The sequence below is a fragment of the Euleptes europaea genome, chromosome 5 (genome assembly GCF_029931775.1).
Source record: "Euleptes europaea isolate rEulEur1 chromosome 5, rEulEur1.hap1, whole genome shotgun sequence".
Classification (NCBI taxonomy): Eukaryota; Metazoa; Chordata; class Lepidosauria; order Squamata; family Sphaerodactylidae; genus Euleptes; species Euleptes europaea.
In genome coordinates, this window is record NC_079316.1 from 86076758 (window position 1) to 86091771 (window position 15014).

The window sequence follows — 15014 nt, forward strand, 5'->3', positions numbered from 1 at the left end:
TTTTCTAAGGACAATGTGGATTGCTTTTGGGGTACCATAGTCAATAGTCTAATCAAGTAACTGACACCTTTGGTTTAAGCAATACCATTTGTGAAGATTTCTCATCTTTGATCTTTTAAGCAGTATATTTTTAGCAGATTAAGAACCATACTAAAGGAACTTGCCTTGAACCTTTAACTCTATACAGCAAAGTTTAACTCTATACAGCAAATAAACTAGCTCTTTGGATTTAAATGTGTAGAGGTAAGATAAACCCAAGTATCCCTATGAGATCTCATAAACCACAGAATGGCTGCTGCCTTAAGCTTAGTGCACACCCAAGGTATGCCCACTATAAAACGATGCATACAATCAAACTGGTGAACAAACTATGTGAGTGAGGTGTCATGACATGATAGGGGGCTTGTGTGCATGTGTTCTTTCCCCTTGTTTACCAGGTCTTTGGGTCACCACCACCCAAACCGAACTAGTCGGCCTCGTTCTCCAGTAGTTTGGAACATCAGTAAAGACTCTATTGTGTGTGCACAGAGTGCAGAGGCAAACAACGTACACTTTCTTTTCTCCGTGTGAATGTGAACAAGCAGCTAGGCATGTAGAGAGATTCTCTGAAGGTAGTCTGATTTCTTGAAAAGAAAAAGGACTTATTTATCATAGCACAGCTTTACAATCTAAAGCACAGTGTAAAGGGGAAAGGGATACCCTAACAATAAAGACTATTGTAGAATCTAAGGACAGAAAATGCAACACTTAAGCTAGCCTGATTTCACAGGCACAGATGTTACCTCAGCATCCCTTCTCTGGGATGGGAGCAAGCCACTGGGACTTAGGAAACAGAGGCCAAGTGTAGTGTAATGGTTAAGAGTGGTGACTTGGAGCAGAGGACTTTGATCTGGAGAACCAGGTTTGATTCCCCACTCCTCCATATGAGTGGCAGATGCTAATCTGGGGAACTGGATTTGTTTCTCCACTCCTACACATGAAGCCAGCTGGGTGACCTTGGGCTAGTCACAGCTCTCTTAGAGCTCTCTCAGCCCCACCTACCTAACAGAGTGTCTGTTGTGGGGAAGGGAAGGTGATTGTAAGCCAATCTTATTCTTCCTTACGTGGTAGAGAAAGCCGGCATCTAAAAACCAGCTCTTCTTCTATTCTCTCCCTTGTTCCCAGTCCAGCTTGAACACCATTAACAGGGCTCTCAGGTCTTTTAACACTTCCTGCACACTCTGGGTGGGAGTCTCTTAACCTATCTTGAGTAAATTGGGAAGTGATGCCTTCATGGGAACCAGCACTCCTTTCCCCAATCAACATGGAGTGCACATCTCCCTCCTTTATTGCCCAGTTCATGTTATGCAAACAGCCATCCATCTTGCCCTTTCCTGGCAGCTGGGCAAATGGTTATCTCCATGCAGGAATCTCATCTCTGCTCTGGTGGTAATCTGAGCACTTTAGTACCCTCTTCCCTGGGGAAAAGCATTGTTCCCAGAGCTATGGGGACCCATGGGTGTACTTCAAAGCATCTTACATCTCCCGGTCATGACAAGGATCACCTACTAGACCCGTCCCTGTCCTCCACATGTTGGTCCTATGTGGGCCTATGGTAAGGATCCACCTCAACATGAGATATGATAAAAAACATGATCAATGCACACTGGTTGGGGACAGGAGCAGCTGACATAAAGTTGATCCCCTCTTCCACGTGCAGATTTCTACCTATTGACAATATTAACGGGCCACTGCTACTAGGGTTGCCAACCTCCAGGTAGTTGCTGGAGATCTCCTGCTATTACAACTGATGTCCAGCCGATAGACATCGATTCACCTGGAGAAAATGGCCACTTTGGCAATTGGACTCTATGGCATTGAAGTCCCTCCCCTCCCCAAACCCCACCCTTTTCAGGCTCCACCCCAAAAACCTCCCGCCGGTGGCAAAGAGGGACCTGGCAACCCTAACTGCTGCTGACTTTTTCACTTTTAAAAAAGCTCTTATACTGGGAAGCAGAAGCCAAATCTTAACATTAAGAATCTCCAGCCTATTTTGATGAACTGCAGCTTGGAGTGAACGGAAAAAATAAAAAATAGGTGAAAGAAGATGCTGTATTTATTTATATTTATATTAATTTGACTACAGCAAATAAGACTTTGAGCCCTTTAGTTCCTTAAGAAGTTTTCTTCAAATCTGACTATCTAACATATGTCACACAGTCTGTTCTCATAGTATCTGTGAAACGTACGACATGGTATTACAAAGCAGTTACCAGTCACTGTACAAAAATCAAATATAATTTTATTCTGAAGTATAAGCAGAAGCTGCATAATAAAAGCTCAGCTTGTATATATATTTCACCAACCTGGAAGGTTTTCTGTGGGTATGAACACAGGGCACAGGTGGTTACAGAACAAAAAGGACACACTACATTCCAGGAACCACATCTGTCCATAGGAACCAACTCGGAAGTTTTTTAATTTCACAAAAGGATTGTTATCTAAGGATAGCAGAGACTGGATAACAACCCAGGAACAACAGTTTTGTAAAAACTGATTATGTAAATATCACACTATTTAGACATTTTAATTACTATAGAATAGGTATATATAAAAAAGCTAACAAGTGAGCAAGATAACTATGAAAGATGGCAGTCATTATTAGCACTGTGTGCATGCATTCCATGGCTGTCTCTGGTAAATAGTTCTGCTGAGTTTTTATAATAATACAAAAACATGCTGCACTTGTTTGACTAAGTGGGATCAAAGGAACTAATGATGACAGCATAGACAAACATTATTCTGTCATTTCACTTTCAACTCTTAAAAATGATTACATGTAATATGACTTGCAATAATTTGGAATTTGCTTTTGTCTCTCACCCCTACCTTGGCAGGATAAGATTGGAAGTCAACAGAATTGGAATATTGCACAATGTAACTACAGGCATTCAGCACCAAATAATTAGATGATGCATGAAGTAGATTGAGATCCTACCAAAAACATCCCACCCTTCTCAGTCCTGGAGCTGTATAGGCCGCTAGATAGCTGGGCAAGTTTTGTAGATGACATGCTCTACCTATTCAAGCTGCTGTGATGCTGGATAATCATTCCTTACATTTCTTTGACTCAATAAAGGAAGCCACAGCCCTCAATTTGCAAGTCCTGAGCAAGGCTGTCAAAGATAGGACATTTTGGAGGACACTGATTCATAGGGTCGCTATGAGTCGGAAGCGACTTGACGGCACTTAACATACACACACACACACACATTTTGTTTTCCTTTTTTTACAATAGCATTGACTTTCTAACACCCCTTTTAAATTTAAATCACCTTTATTTAGCTTGCAAAACTATGTGGTAAGGTCTTTCTAAGACTGTACCGTCTCAGCAGGAGGGACCCACATTTATAAAGTTCCTTCATAAAAATGGATATACCAACCATGCACATGGAAAACTGGCATATCAGAAAGATTATCAGAAGAGCAAACCTAAGCAGATCTACTCAGGTCTGTTCAGTTGGGCTTGTGTGTTAAGTGATGTCAAGCTGCTTCCTGCTTATGGTGCTCCTATGAATTAAGGACTTCCAAAACATCCTATCATTGACAGCCTTGCTCACGTCTTGCAAATGGAGGACCATGGCTTCCTTGATCGAGTCAATCCATCTCATGTTGGTTCTTCCTCTTTTCCTGCTGCCTTCAACTTTTCCTAGCATTATTGTTTTTTCACATAACGATTGTCTTCTCCTAATGTGACCATTGTGCAATAGCTCCAGTTTAGTTATTTTAGCTTCAAGGGAGAGTTCAGGCTGGATTTGATCTCTAACCCACTCATTTGCCTTTTTGGCAGTCCACAGTATCCATAAAACTCTCCTCCAACACCACATCTCAAATGAATCAACTTTCTTCATTATCCAGCTTTCACAACCATACCTAGTAATGGGGAATAGTATAGTATGAATTATCTTGATCGCCACCAACACATCCTTACATTTAAAAATCTGCTCTAGCTCCTTCAAGCTGCTCTTCTCAGTCTCAATCTCCTTCCTATTTCTTGACTGCAGTTTCCCCTTTGGTTGATGATGGAGCCAAGGAACAGAAAATATGTAACAATTTTTATTTCTTTATTGTCATCCTTGGTGGTGGAAAAGTGCTGTCAGGTCACAAGTGACTTTCGGTAACCCTGTAGGGTTTTCAAGGCAAGAGATGTTCTGAGGAGGTTTGCCATTGCCTGCCTCTGTGTAGAGATTGTGTAGAGACTTCCTTGGTGGTCTCTCATCCAAATACTAACCAGGTCCATCACTGCTTAGCTTCTGAGATCTGATGAGATCAGGCTAGCCTGGGCCATCCAGGTCAGGGATTGTTTTCCTTAAAGTTGTGTAATTCCCCAGTAGTCATTACTTTTGTAATGACTGTAAACTGTAATCCTGCTTTGGCACTTTCTACTTTAACCATCATAAGTAGTCAAGTCTCTACTATTTGGGCTTACTGAGTTGTGTTTATGCCAAGGAAAGTATTCTTGGGACTTCACTCTGTCACTCTTCTGTTAATTTTCTACATAACATGGGAGAGCCTTAAAATGGGATCTCCCACATGCAGTCTGAAAGTCTAGGGAAGTAAGTTAACCTGAGTTTATACACCTTGTTTTTGGGGAGCTTTAGAACTTTTAAAACTGCCTGCCTCTCTGTCAGTATTGAAACAGGAGGCTTTCAAATGAGAAAAGCAAGCACAATTCCAATTTAATTTTACCTTCAGCACACTCACAAGTAAGTTTTAGTGTTCATCATATTTTCTTTAAATGAAATAAGTGGGTTTCAGTTAAAAGCAGTGCTATGGATGACACAGCACTTTTTAGCTGTCTGCGTAAAAACCCATCAGCGCGATATTGAAGGTGGGGGGGGGGAGACAGCATTACAAACAATGATTGCTTTTCAATACCAAATAAAATACAACGCCGGCAATCTATGCAAACAATCATATATTCATTCACTTTTAGTGTATCTGAGTTTATGCGATAGAAGATGCTACCGATGGATAGAATTCCAGGACATAGCAGATGAAATTATCAAACTGACAGCACATCAGCACATTTCAAGAAAGCACCAACAGTGAATTAGGTACCGTTTGCAAGTATAATGATGCTGTTTAGTGAAGTGCTATCAATACAGTTTTGTTACTTTATTTTGCCTAATTCCACAGTGCTAGTGTGAGCGCCTGAGATGGAGAGAACTGGGAGCCAGCCCCTCCAGCTAGGCTTGCCGAAACAGCTTGCTTGTGCCGCTGCTGTGAATTGAGCAAAGCTATCAGTGCAACTCCATCTCCTTCTAATCCAGCCTTTCAGGACTTTATTGGACAACAACACAAGGGGGTTGACACAGGAAGAAAGGAGGAATGGCATGATATTAAAGGCCTCCCTGGTAGAGGCTTTTAACAGCAGCTCGTATTGTAAAGATTAAAGCCATCGCACAGAACTGGATCATAATATCCTCGAGGCAAAATGAGATTAAATTTGCAGCTCTCCTAGCAGTTAGGACCTGCATAGTTTGGCCAGACCATTTTAATCCACAAAGTCAGCTTTGATACAAAACGACCACTGCTTCACAGTTTATCACTTCCTGCAAATTCCACAAAGGCCAGTTAGACAATCAATGAGTATGCATGTGTGGGTCACACTATTCATATTACTGAGGATGGATTAAAATGGAAGTGATTATACAGAGCCTCCTATTTGGGGCTGTGATGTCACTTAGACACAGGGGGCAGGTGCTGAAAGTGAAGGGTACCTAGCAAATCAGGGAATAGGCCTGGTAGAATGGAGTGGAGCGTACAGATGCTTGTTTGGGGCAGGGAATGACAACCGTCTGGTCATATCTATTAACCTAGATGTGACCAATACCTCAGTATGGATTCTAATGGGCTTATGTTGGGGTAGGACATAGATCAAAGGCAAAACCTGACATGCCAAGGAGAAAACATCCTCAATTTTCTACTTTGTGTGTGCATGGTGCTGTCAAGTTGCAGTTGACTGATGGTGATCCCATAGAGTTTTCAAGGCAAGTGATTAAGCAGAGGTGATTTTCCATTGCCTTCCTCTGCAAATTCTTCCTTAGTGATCTCCCATCCAAGTTAGCTTCCAAGATCCAGTGAGATCAGACTATACTATACCATTCCATATCTCCAATTCCCTCCTTTACCTGAAATCTAAAATTCAATGTTTCTCGTCAGTTCCTAAGATTTAGCAACCCGTTTGGATGCACCAAGAACATAAAGCATTATTGATAAAATGTTTGACCCCAATAATGTTGATCTTTAACATTCACTGTAGAATGAGAAATAAAACAAATAGTGTCATTAGCAGTTCATCACACTCACCATTTCGACTTTCTTCATCAATTGGAACTATGGTTGCTGGAGGCCCTGCTCTGGCCAACTTGCAGTCTACAAACACGAAAATACAAGTTACTTGAAATTCCACAGCGTTATCCATTTCATAAAATACTTAGCGATGAGCAAGCTTTCCTTGTCTCAGAATGAATTCAGCTTTTCTGAGCATTCCCAAAGGATTCTTGAAAACTTCTTGGTTCCCACCCCCGAAAATTTGGAGAAACGAAACGAAGAGAATGTGTGCCTCCAGCCCTGCCTGCCAATCCCCCTCCCTTCATACACAAAGAAAATCCTTTGCACTCATGAAGGGAATCATAGAGTTGGAAGGGACCACCAGGGTCATCTAGTCCAACCCCCTGCACAATGCAGGAAATTCACAACTACCTCCCCCTCCCCCACATCCCTAGTGAGCAGAAGATGGCCAAGATGGGTTAGTTGGAGCAAGTTGGAAGGGTTAGTTGGAGCAAGAAGGGCTCCCTAGAAGCAACTGGGGTCTTCTCATTCCTAAGGAACCTGAGTGCTCCTAGGCATATTCAGAGGTGTGTCCCCCCCCAATTTTTAATTTATACCCCACTTTTCTCACTAATGGGGACTCAAAGCAGCACGCATCGTTCTTCTTCCTTCCATTTTATCCTCATGAAAACAACACAGTGAGATGGTTAGACTGAGAGATAGTGACTATCTCAAAGTCTCCAAGGAAGCTTCCATGGCACAGTGGGGATCCAAGCCTGGGAATCTCAGATGTTAGTATGGCACTGTAACCACTAAAATATAATTTCCTGCTGGGGTTCATAGGATTTCTAGTTTCCTCTGCCACCTGCTCTGAATCACTGAGTTGGGAGTCATAGGAAAGTACAAAGGCCATGCTGTCTTAGCAGGAAATAATGCTTATGCCCCTGCTCAGGCCAGTTAAGGATGAGGTCTCACATGACTCCACCGAGCCTTTCCCACTGCTGGTGACTTCTCTTTGACAAAAAATAACAATGCTTGGGTGGGATGGAGGAGCTATCAGGAAGGACTTGCTGCAATGGTGCAATAAGTACGTGCATGAAGCTCAGATTGTAATCTGGGGTGCGGTTCAGAGCAAGGGGGGGATTTGTATTCCAAACCACACGAGTTCTGAAAATACGCCCTCAGTAAGAGTAATTGTACTGATTTGCATTTTTAAACAAAGGCGAGCAAAGCTATAATATTTGTGATGGGTATCGTCAAGTTCCAAAGCCCTTACCTATTGAGCATGTAAGCAAAGTCCTTGTGGGTGGGGGTGCCCAATCCAGTGTACTGGGAAGAAAAGCTACCTGCAGTCCTCCCGATATGCATGGTCACTCTTTTTTGTCTGAATTGAACACCACATGTTGATGTCCTATCTAGTGGAAACAACAACTGCACATATCAGGAGGATTGTAGGCCATGTCTCTTCCCGGTATATGTAAGGTTTTTCCTCAGCAAGGGGCTTGCAGTTGTCTTTAACAGCAACACATTTCAGGTGCCAGTCTCTTACTGAGTACTGCTTCACTGGGGTCTATTTGCTACAAGCCTTTTGCCACAACAAGCCTTTTGCCACAACACAATACACTTCACGTGCTCTTCTTTAATCATGTCTTGCACTAAACAGAGACCACTATGGGACAGAGGTCCTTCAGGACAGGGATAATGTGATGGTAATTCAACCCAAAACAACAACATAAAAGAATGATTAAAAGGAATAAATCGTAATTAAAGCTTCAGAACAGAATCAAACGTAATTGAAATTTAATTGCAACACAAGTCTCTAATTAGAGAGAGTGAACAGAATTTTAATAAAGTTCTAAACAGAGTAAAACTAAAAAGAAAAAAAAAACAGACAAGCAATTTTCAGGAAGTTGCAATCTTACCCTCATATTGCCAGTCTGGAGGGAAGTTAAGAGTCATCAATGGAAGCAGAGCAGAACAATGAAAGAAAGTAAGTAAGATTTTTGTTGTGTTTTATAGCGAAAGTTTTGAAGACACACAATACAAGCAGAAGTTTGAGCACATCTAGTTAATACCCACAATGCAAGAGGAGTTGCTCAGAAATAGCTTTGCACATGTGGAATGTGCATCATTCCAGAGAAGCGCTGTCAACAGCTGACAGAGTGTTATGCAATCATTCATTCAGATGCACACTAGGTTCCCACCAGCACAAGAGTTCTTCATTCGCTTAAGAGGACAGAGCCAATGCTACAGTGTTCCCCTCCCCATGCCAGTACCAAAGCATATCAAGCATATTTGGAGTGCATATTTATTCAGTGGGTCTCACTCCCAGGCCAATGTTCTTAGGATCGAAGTCTTTTCCAAGGGTCTGCGTATAAGCACTGCAATACCTCCAGACCTCTGGGACTATCTGGCCATTACCTCTAGCCTGATATTTACAAGCACACACACACACACAAAACCTTCTGACCAGCTGACAGCAGAAGTATGATCTGATTTGGTTCCTGCACATCAAAAATACACTGGGGTAAAACCACTGCAAAATTTTTATTATTTTGAAGCATGTCACCAACATCAAGCCAATTAGTGGTTCACATGTTTTTTTCCAGATTGTCCAGTGCCTTCAAATGGCTGAACCCCAGATTAAACCATTCACATCAACATGCAAAATTATGCTTGATTTTCATCTGATGGGGAAAGAAAATAATACTCCAAATGATAGAAGGAAGAACTCTGTCAGTCTTCAGATCTATTTTTTCTAAGCCCATGAGGACTACTTTATGGGGCCTAAAGTTTATATCAAAGAATCTCATGGTAAAACCATCAGATACGTGTTACGTTTTTGGGTTACTGTTATATCTCACTATTGATATGTTTAAACTCTAATAATCTGCAATGGATGTAACCCAAGCTGGTTTCACGCATCACTGGATATTCTGCTATCATGTCATTCACCTCTTTCATTGTCCACACAGAAAAATCCAGATGAGCTACTAAGATAGCTCAATATCTAACAACATTTGGAACTAGTGACAAACCAGATTCACAAATTGTTGGAAATTGTGATATTGTAATCATTCATCTCATGGATTTGATCACACCAGAGATTATAATACCCCAACATCCACCACAGAGAAGGACTATTCATGCTTGACTATTAGGCCATTAACTTTGCCAACACAAAATCTTATTTACCAATAAGGTTAATTCCTTCTGTGTGTCTGACAAACGCCAGCTCCCAAACATCTAACAACAAAGTAGATAAGGCTAACAACTTCCAGGTAGACTTGGAGATCTCCCATAATTACAACTGACCTCCAGACTACATAGACCAGTTTCCCTGGAGAAAATGACTGTTTTGGAAGATGGACTCCTTGGCATTATACTCTGTTGAGGTCTCCCCTCCCCAAACCCCACCTTCCCCAGAGTCCACCCCAAAATCTCCAGGAATTTCCCAACCCAGAATTGGCAACCATAGTGGTAGGCAAAAGAGAAGGGAAGGCCCATAACGTAAAGGAATTAATTTGTACTGGCTGCTATTGTGAAAAAGGGTCACTGTCCCTGTAAGGTCTCCCTGTAAAGTCTATGAAACAGCAGTGACTGCTACTATTGCATCAGCTAGTTCTCGACCATCCCTATTTGTTTAAGGTAACATGGCATCTGCTGGCTCCTAAAACGGAGCCTTTGCTGTATCAGGACAAGACAGTTAGTTGTCATTCTTTTGCAAGGTTGTTGTTGTTTTTTCCTGATAAAATATCAAGAATACACTCTGATTTAGATGCTGGCTGTAACCCCTACCTCTTGTAAGATACAGTCTCCCCAGCTAATTCCTGAACCAAAGGGGGAGACAATATAATTAGGGTAAAAACTGTGTATAGATTGCTGTGGGTTGGCTCCCATTGTGTAATTTTGCATCATTTAATGAGTCATATTAGCACTTATGCTTTGCTTCAGTTCTGTTTTTTTAGACTTCTGGTTGGATCTACAACCTAAATCCTATTTTATTGTTTACTGAATGTCCCATCCTGTTGATTGTATTGACTAACTCTATGTAATTCGCCTTGAGTCCCAGTCAGAGAGGCAGTCTATAAATAATGTAAGTAAATAAATAAAAAATTAATTATATGTGGCTAAAGGCAGATGACAGTAGTCCTCTTAATTAAAACACAGGTGTGAAAGGAAGAGAATCTTTAATTTCAACCCCCAAGTCTCTTGGATGCTATTTATACTAGCGAAGGAATTCAGTACGTGTTACACATATATAGCTTGCACTTTACAGCTTCACTTCTTATATACCTTGGAGAATTAAGGACATCTGTTTGAACAATCTTCAGAAATATATACATGCATAACTGCTGTTACAGCCTTTAGACATGAATTGCATAAATTCAATACAGGATGCACCATGTGTTCAAAAAACAGGCTTTTTGAATTAGGTTTTACAAGTCAGTGAGTAGTGAAAAATATATATATCACCTGTGTGGAAAAGAGCTTTAGGAATGAGAAAGAGAGAGAAAAGTCTTTTTGAAAGCACAGCTGTTACCTTCTGCTACTGGTGCATCTGTGTGGGAAGTATTTATTTGCTTCTCATTTTTTAAAAGAAATATCACGTCTGTCTTTTGGTATCTCCTTACTTTATATCTCATGTTTGTATCCTATTCTTCCCCCAAAGAGTTGTGGCGGTATACATGGAATTATCTTACTTTATTCCCTAGATGACAGTGAGGCATGAGGACTTGCTCAAATCCATAGTGCTAAAGCGCAGCTTAAGTTGTAGCTTAAAGGCGGCCAACCATGCCCTAGCTTCGAGTGACATTTGGCCAAACTCGGAGCGAAGGGTAACGCCAGCAACACATCGAGGGGCATTTAAGAGTTTTTGTAAAAACTGAAGCAACGGACGATCTATAGAGGGTATGGGCTTTCTATGGTATGGGCTTTCTATGGGCTTTCTAATCTGCTCAGCTACTGGGCATTTTGCCACCTATGGAAAGGGAATGGGAATACCCAAGGGATGCATAAAGCTTATATAGCCATTGAATTCAGCATCAGTATAGCCAGGGCTGCATCTGTTTATTGTCATATACTCCATCGTGCAAAACTAGACGAATCCTTTATCTTTATCTACAATTGTTTCATGAGTTTTAATAGCAACAAAAACCTTTGAGATAAAATGTAGCACCTCATATTTTAGCGAATATTTTAAAAATCCAGCTGCACCTTTTAGAGCTTTATATTTACGAATCATGAGCTTTTTTGTAGAAACAGCTGGATTTTCTATATATTATGTTCCATAAAAAAACTAAGATGGCTGCTAGAACAATTATTATATTATAACAGCTGGTTGGTAACACATATGATGTTCAAAGAACTGACAATTCAAGAAACTGAAAAGATATTCCCAATTTTTCAGCAATTATAAACAATAACAGCAAAGCTACTAAAGTACCAATTTCTATGGCTCGGAATACAAACTTTTGAAGCCATTGGTTCACTTTTGGTTTCAATTATATATACAAATTGAAGAATAACTCTTCCACTCCACCCCACCTAATCATATACCTGGCTGCTGATATTGGTCATACCACAGCAGGTAGTGGCAATGACAGTCAACAAGCAGGCACCAGAAGGATGAACAAACATCTCTCCCTTCCTGACTCTCTTTTGTACCTCTCTCCCAATGCACTTATCACTACTGAACACTGCTTGAGGTGCTGTGATGGGGAGGAAACACTTGCTGTCTATAACCTGCTTCAGCAGCACCACTACTAACCACTGCAGAAGCCATGTAATTTGGAGAAGACATAAGTCTTGTCTTCCCCAAAGATCCTCATTGCTGTCAGGAAGGTGGAGAAGAGAGGAGACCCAAAATCCAAAGCAACAATCAACCCAAGGGATGCTGTGGTACTTAATTGTCAATATCCAAGGGGGACAGAGACTAGGGGCAAAAATGCATGGTGGCTTTAGCCTCCTTTATTCCCCGTTTCAGCCAGGATTCAGCCAGGATCAAACGCACGTTCGGTGAAACGCATATGTTGGATCCTGGCTGAATCCTGGCTGAAACGGGGAATAAAGGAGGCTAACGCGACCATGCATTTTCACCCTATGTCCCTTAGAATCAATATATAAATGGGAAAGCAACACCCATCAGGAAACCTGGGGAGAAAAACAGACCTGAAATGAGGGCAAGGGCTCGATTCTTCAAAATGGACAACACAGAGCTAGATGGGCAAATGGTCAAATTCAGTATAATATAGCTTTGTATGTTCATAAGACAGATAAAAGATTTTTTAAAAGGACTGGAGAAAGGCAAAGCAAAGAACTGTGGCAGGTGCATCTTCAACTTAATCAGTCCTAAATTTCTGTGTTGTGACCTGACAACCCTATTAATGTGCAAGAATCGCCTGTCATAAATCAGTGCAATGGACAATGGTGAAATATGGATGAGATTAGTGTGATCTGCTTGCTAAGTGTGGGAGCCTCTGCCCTTGGAAACTTCTTAGCTAGCTCTCTCTTGCGAGGGCTCCCTGTGTCCCTGGCTTCCCAGCCTTCCACATTTATATATTTATTCAGCAGACTTGTATGATCTCACAACTTCTCAGCTTGGCTGTTTCCGAGGCAGTGTACAGCTAAAATTCCAACAATACCAAACACTGCAAGGCATATGAAAACATTTGTATAAAAATTAAGAATGATAATATTTAAACAAAGATTTAAAGTGCCACACACATTCAAGGATCAAATCAGCCAAAAGCCTGATCAACACATGAGTCTTCAGTTGGTGGAAAGACTAGGAACCAGATGTTCTGTTGTGGGGAGGGAGTTACAGAACTGAGACCTTGTCACAGGAAAGACCTACCCACCTCATCTGTACAGTCAGGCCACTGCAGATCTTAACTGACAAGAAGATACAGTAGTAATTGGAATTTAGAAAGATCCTCTAGGTTCCCCAAAAAAGTGATCCCAATTTCCTATGAAGGAACTCAATGTGGTTATTTACATGTTATATACAACTTGGGGCTAGAGGCTCCAACTGCAACCACTCCAGCAGCCATCTTAAAACACTAACTGCTAGTTATTCCTCTCAGATTCCAAAAGGAGGCAGATGGTCCCTCCTTTAAACATGAGCTCTTTATTAAGTGTATAATCATTTTGCAAACTCTTTACCACAGTTACAAGCAGCTCTTTAAATACCATGATTGCAGACTGTTAGAGAGTTCAAGTCTAGCCCTGGCTCCACCTCCCCCTCTTAGCAAATGAACTCTGGGCATTCTGTAATAGTATTGAAGTCAATGATAGTACAGAAGCCTTTTATGCATGGTCTGTTTCCACTAGATCTGCTGTTCTCTAACTGCACAGTATTTGCAGTCAAATTCTCAAAACACTATGCACAAGGGCTCCCCCGTGAAGAAATTCCAGGAGTACCTTGTGATTAATTATGCATCCCCAGTGAAATGTGGAGCTTCTGAGAGTCCCTTCCCCCTGAAAACACTGCTTTGTGATTGGCTATAGTGTATTTTTAAAAAAATATGTCACCTGCCCGCCCGCAGCAGGATTATTTCATTTTAACTGAACCGAATGGCCATTTTACAGCCAAAGCATAAAAGGATCCAGAGGACCCCCCCCCCCCCAACCAATTTGTTTCTGGCTGTCTCAATGCAGGGGTCATAAGATCATAAAATTCACTTGCACAGTCATTTCCATTTTATCATTCCATCAGTAATCTTGCACTCACAAATGAAAAAAAAAAGGCTTTTATGCCTATAAGAGGACATGTATAAGGGCAGGAAATCAGCCCGGCTCTGTTCGATCCCTGAGGCCTGAAAGCATCACTGGGAAATTGACCCAGAAGACAAGGTGGGGGGAATCAGCCCAACTCTGTTCGATCCCCAAGGTCTGAAACACTCGCTGTGAAACTGAACAGAGGATGCATGTGAGGGGAGAGCAAGAAATCAGAGAATGGCCACGGGGAGACAAACCTAAAGCAAAACTATGCACAGGACCAGCTTTCAATTTGGAATTGAGGTAGACTTTAAATCTGTGGTAAAACAGCACTCTGAAAATGCCGGGAAAATGCGGGAGGAGAGCAAAGTGACTGCTAAAAATCATGCATAATTCCAACAAAGCCCTGAAGTAGTCTGGCGGTGATCGCAATGCAAACCACCCATGCATAACAGGCCTTACAAAGGCTAGCACAGAGCATACATGCTGTGGGATTATTCAGGGAACCTCCTTTTGTTTCTAGATCACCAGGACTTGGCTGTAGCATCATAGTTACTGAAGCAACCTGTCAGACATGGCCAACAAGATCTCCTTGGGCTGGTAGTTTTGTCATGTGTAGGGCTGTCCCAATAACTATGTCTCTGTCCTAAGCAACTGCTGTTCTGACTTCAACAGACCTCAATGGATGACTTACAAATTACCACCTCATCATAAGAAGAGTTCATGTGTCACAAAAGTTGCATGGAGCTACTGTAACATGAAAACCTTTCCAGCAGCCTACTTGCTGCAATATTTGACTCTTTCTTAGGATAGGAAGCCATAACTACTGAATCAGCATAACATCACTATCACACATGAGAAGCTGCTTGCCTTAAGAAAATACACAAACCCATGTGAACACTGCCATAAAAGCCTTGAGTTACAGTTAGGCAGGAAAGTAGTGACATACATGGATAAGGATGTGTGAGAACAGTGAAAGC

The 15014-nt window shown here is 41.5% G+C and overlaps 1 protein-coding gene across 1 annotated transcript in view; it reads right to left on the reverse strand.

Annotated features, from left to right (window-relative positions):
- PCDH15 (protocadherin related 15) overlaps positions 1-15014 on the reverse strand; it is a 558859-nt gene that overhangs the window by 371271 nt on the left and 172574 nt on the right. Inside the window, exon 4 of the mRNA XM_056849418.1 lies at positions 6352-6417. Coding sequence (XP_056705396.1) covers positions 6352-6417 — 66 coding nt within the window. The remainder of the gene's footprint in view (positions 1-6351; positions 6418-15014) is intronic.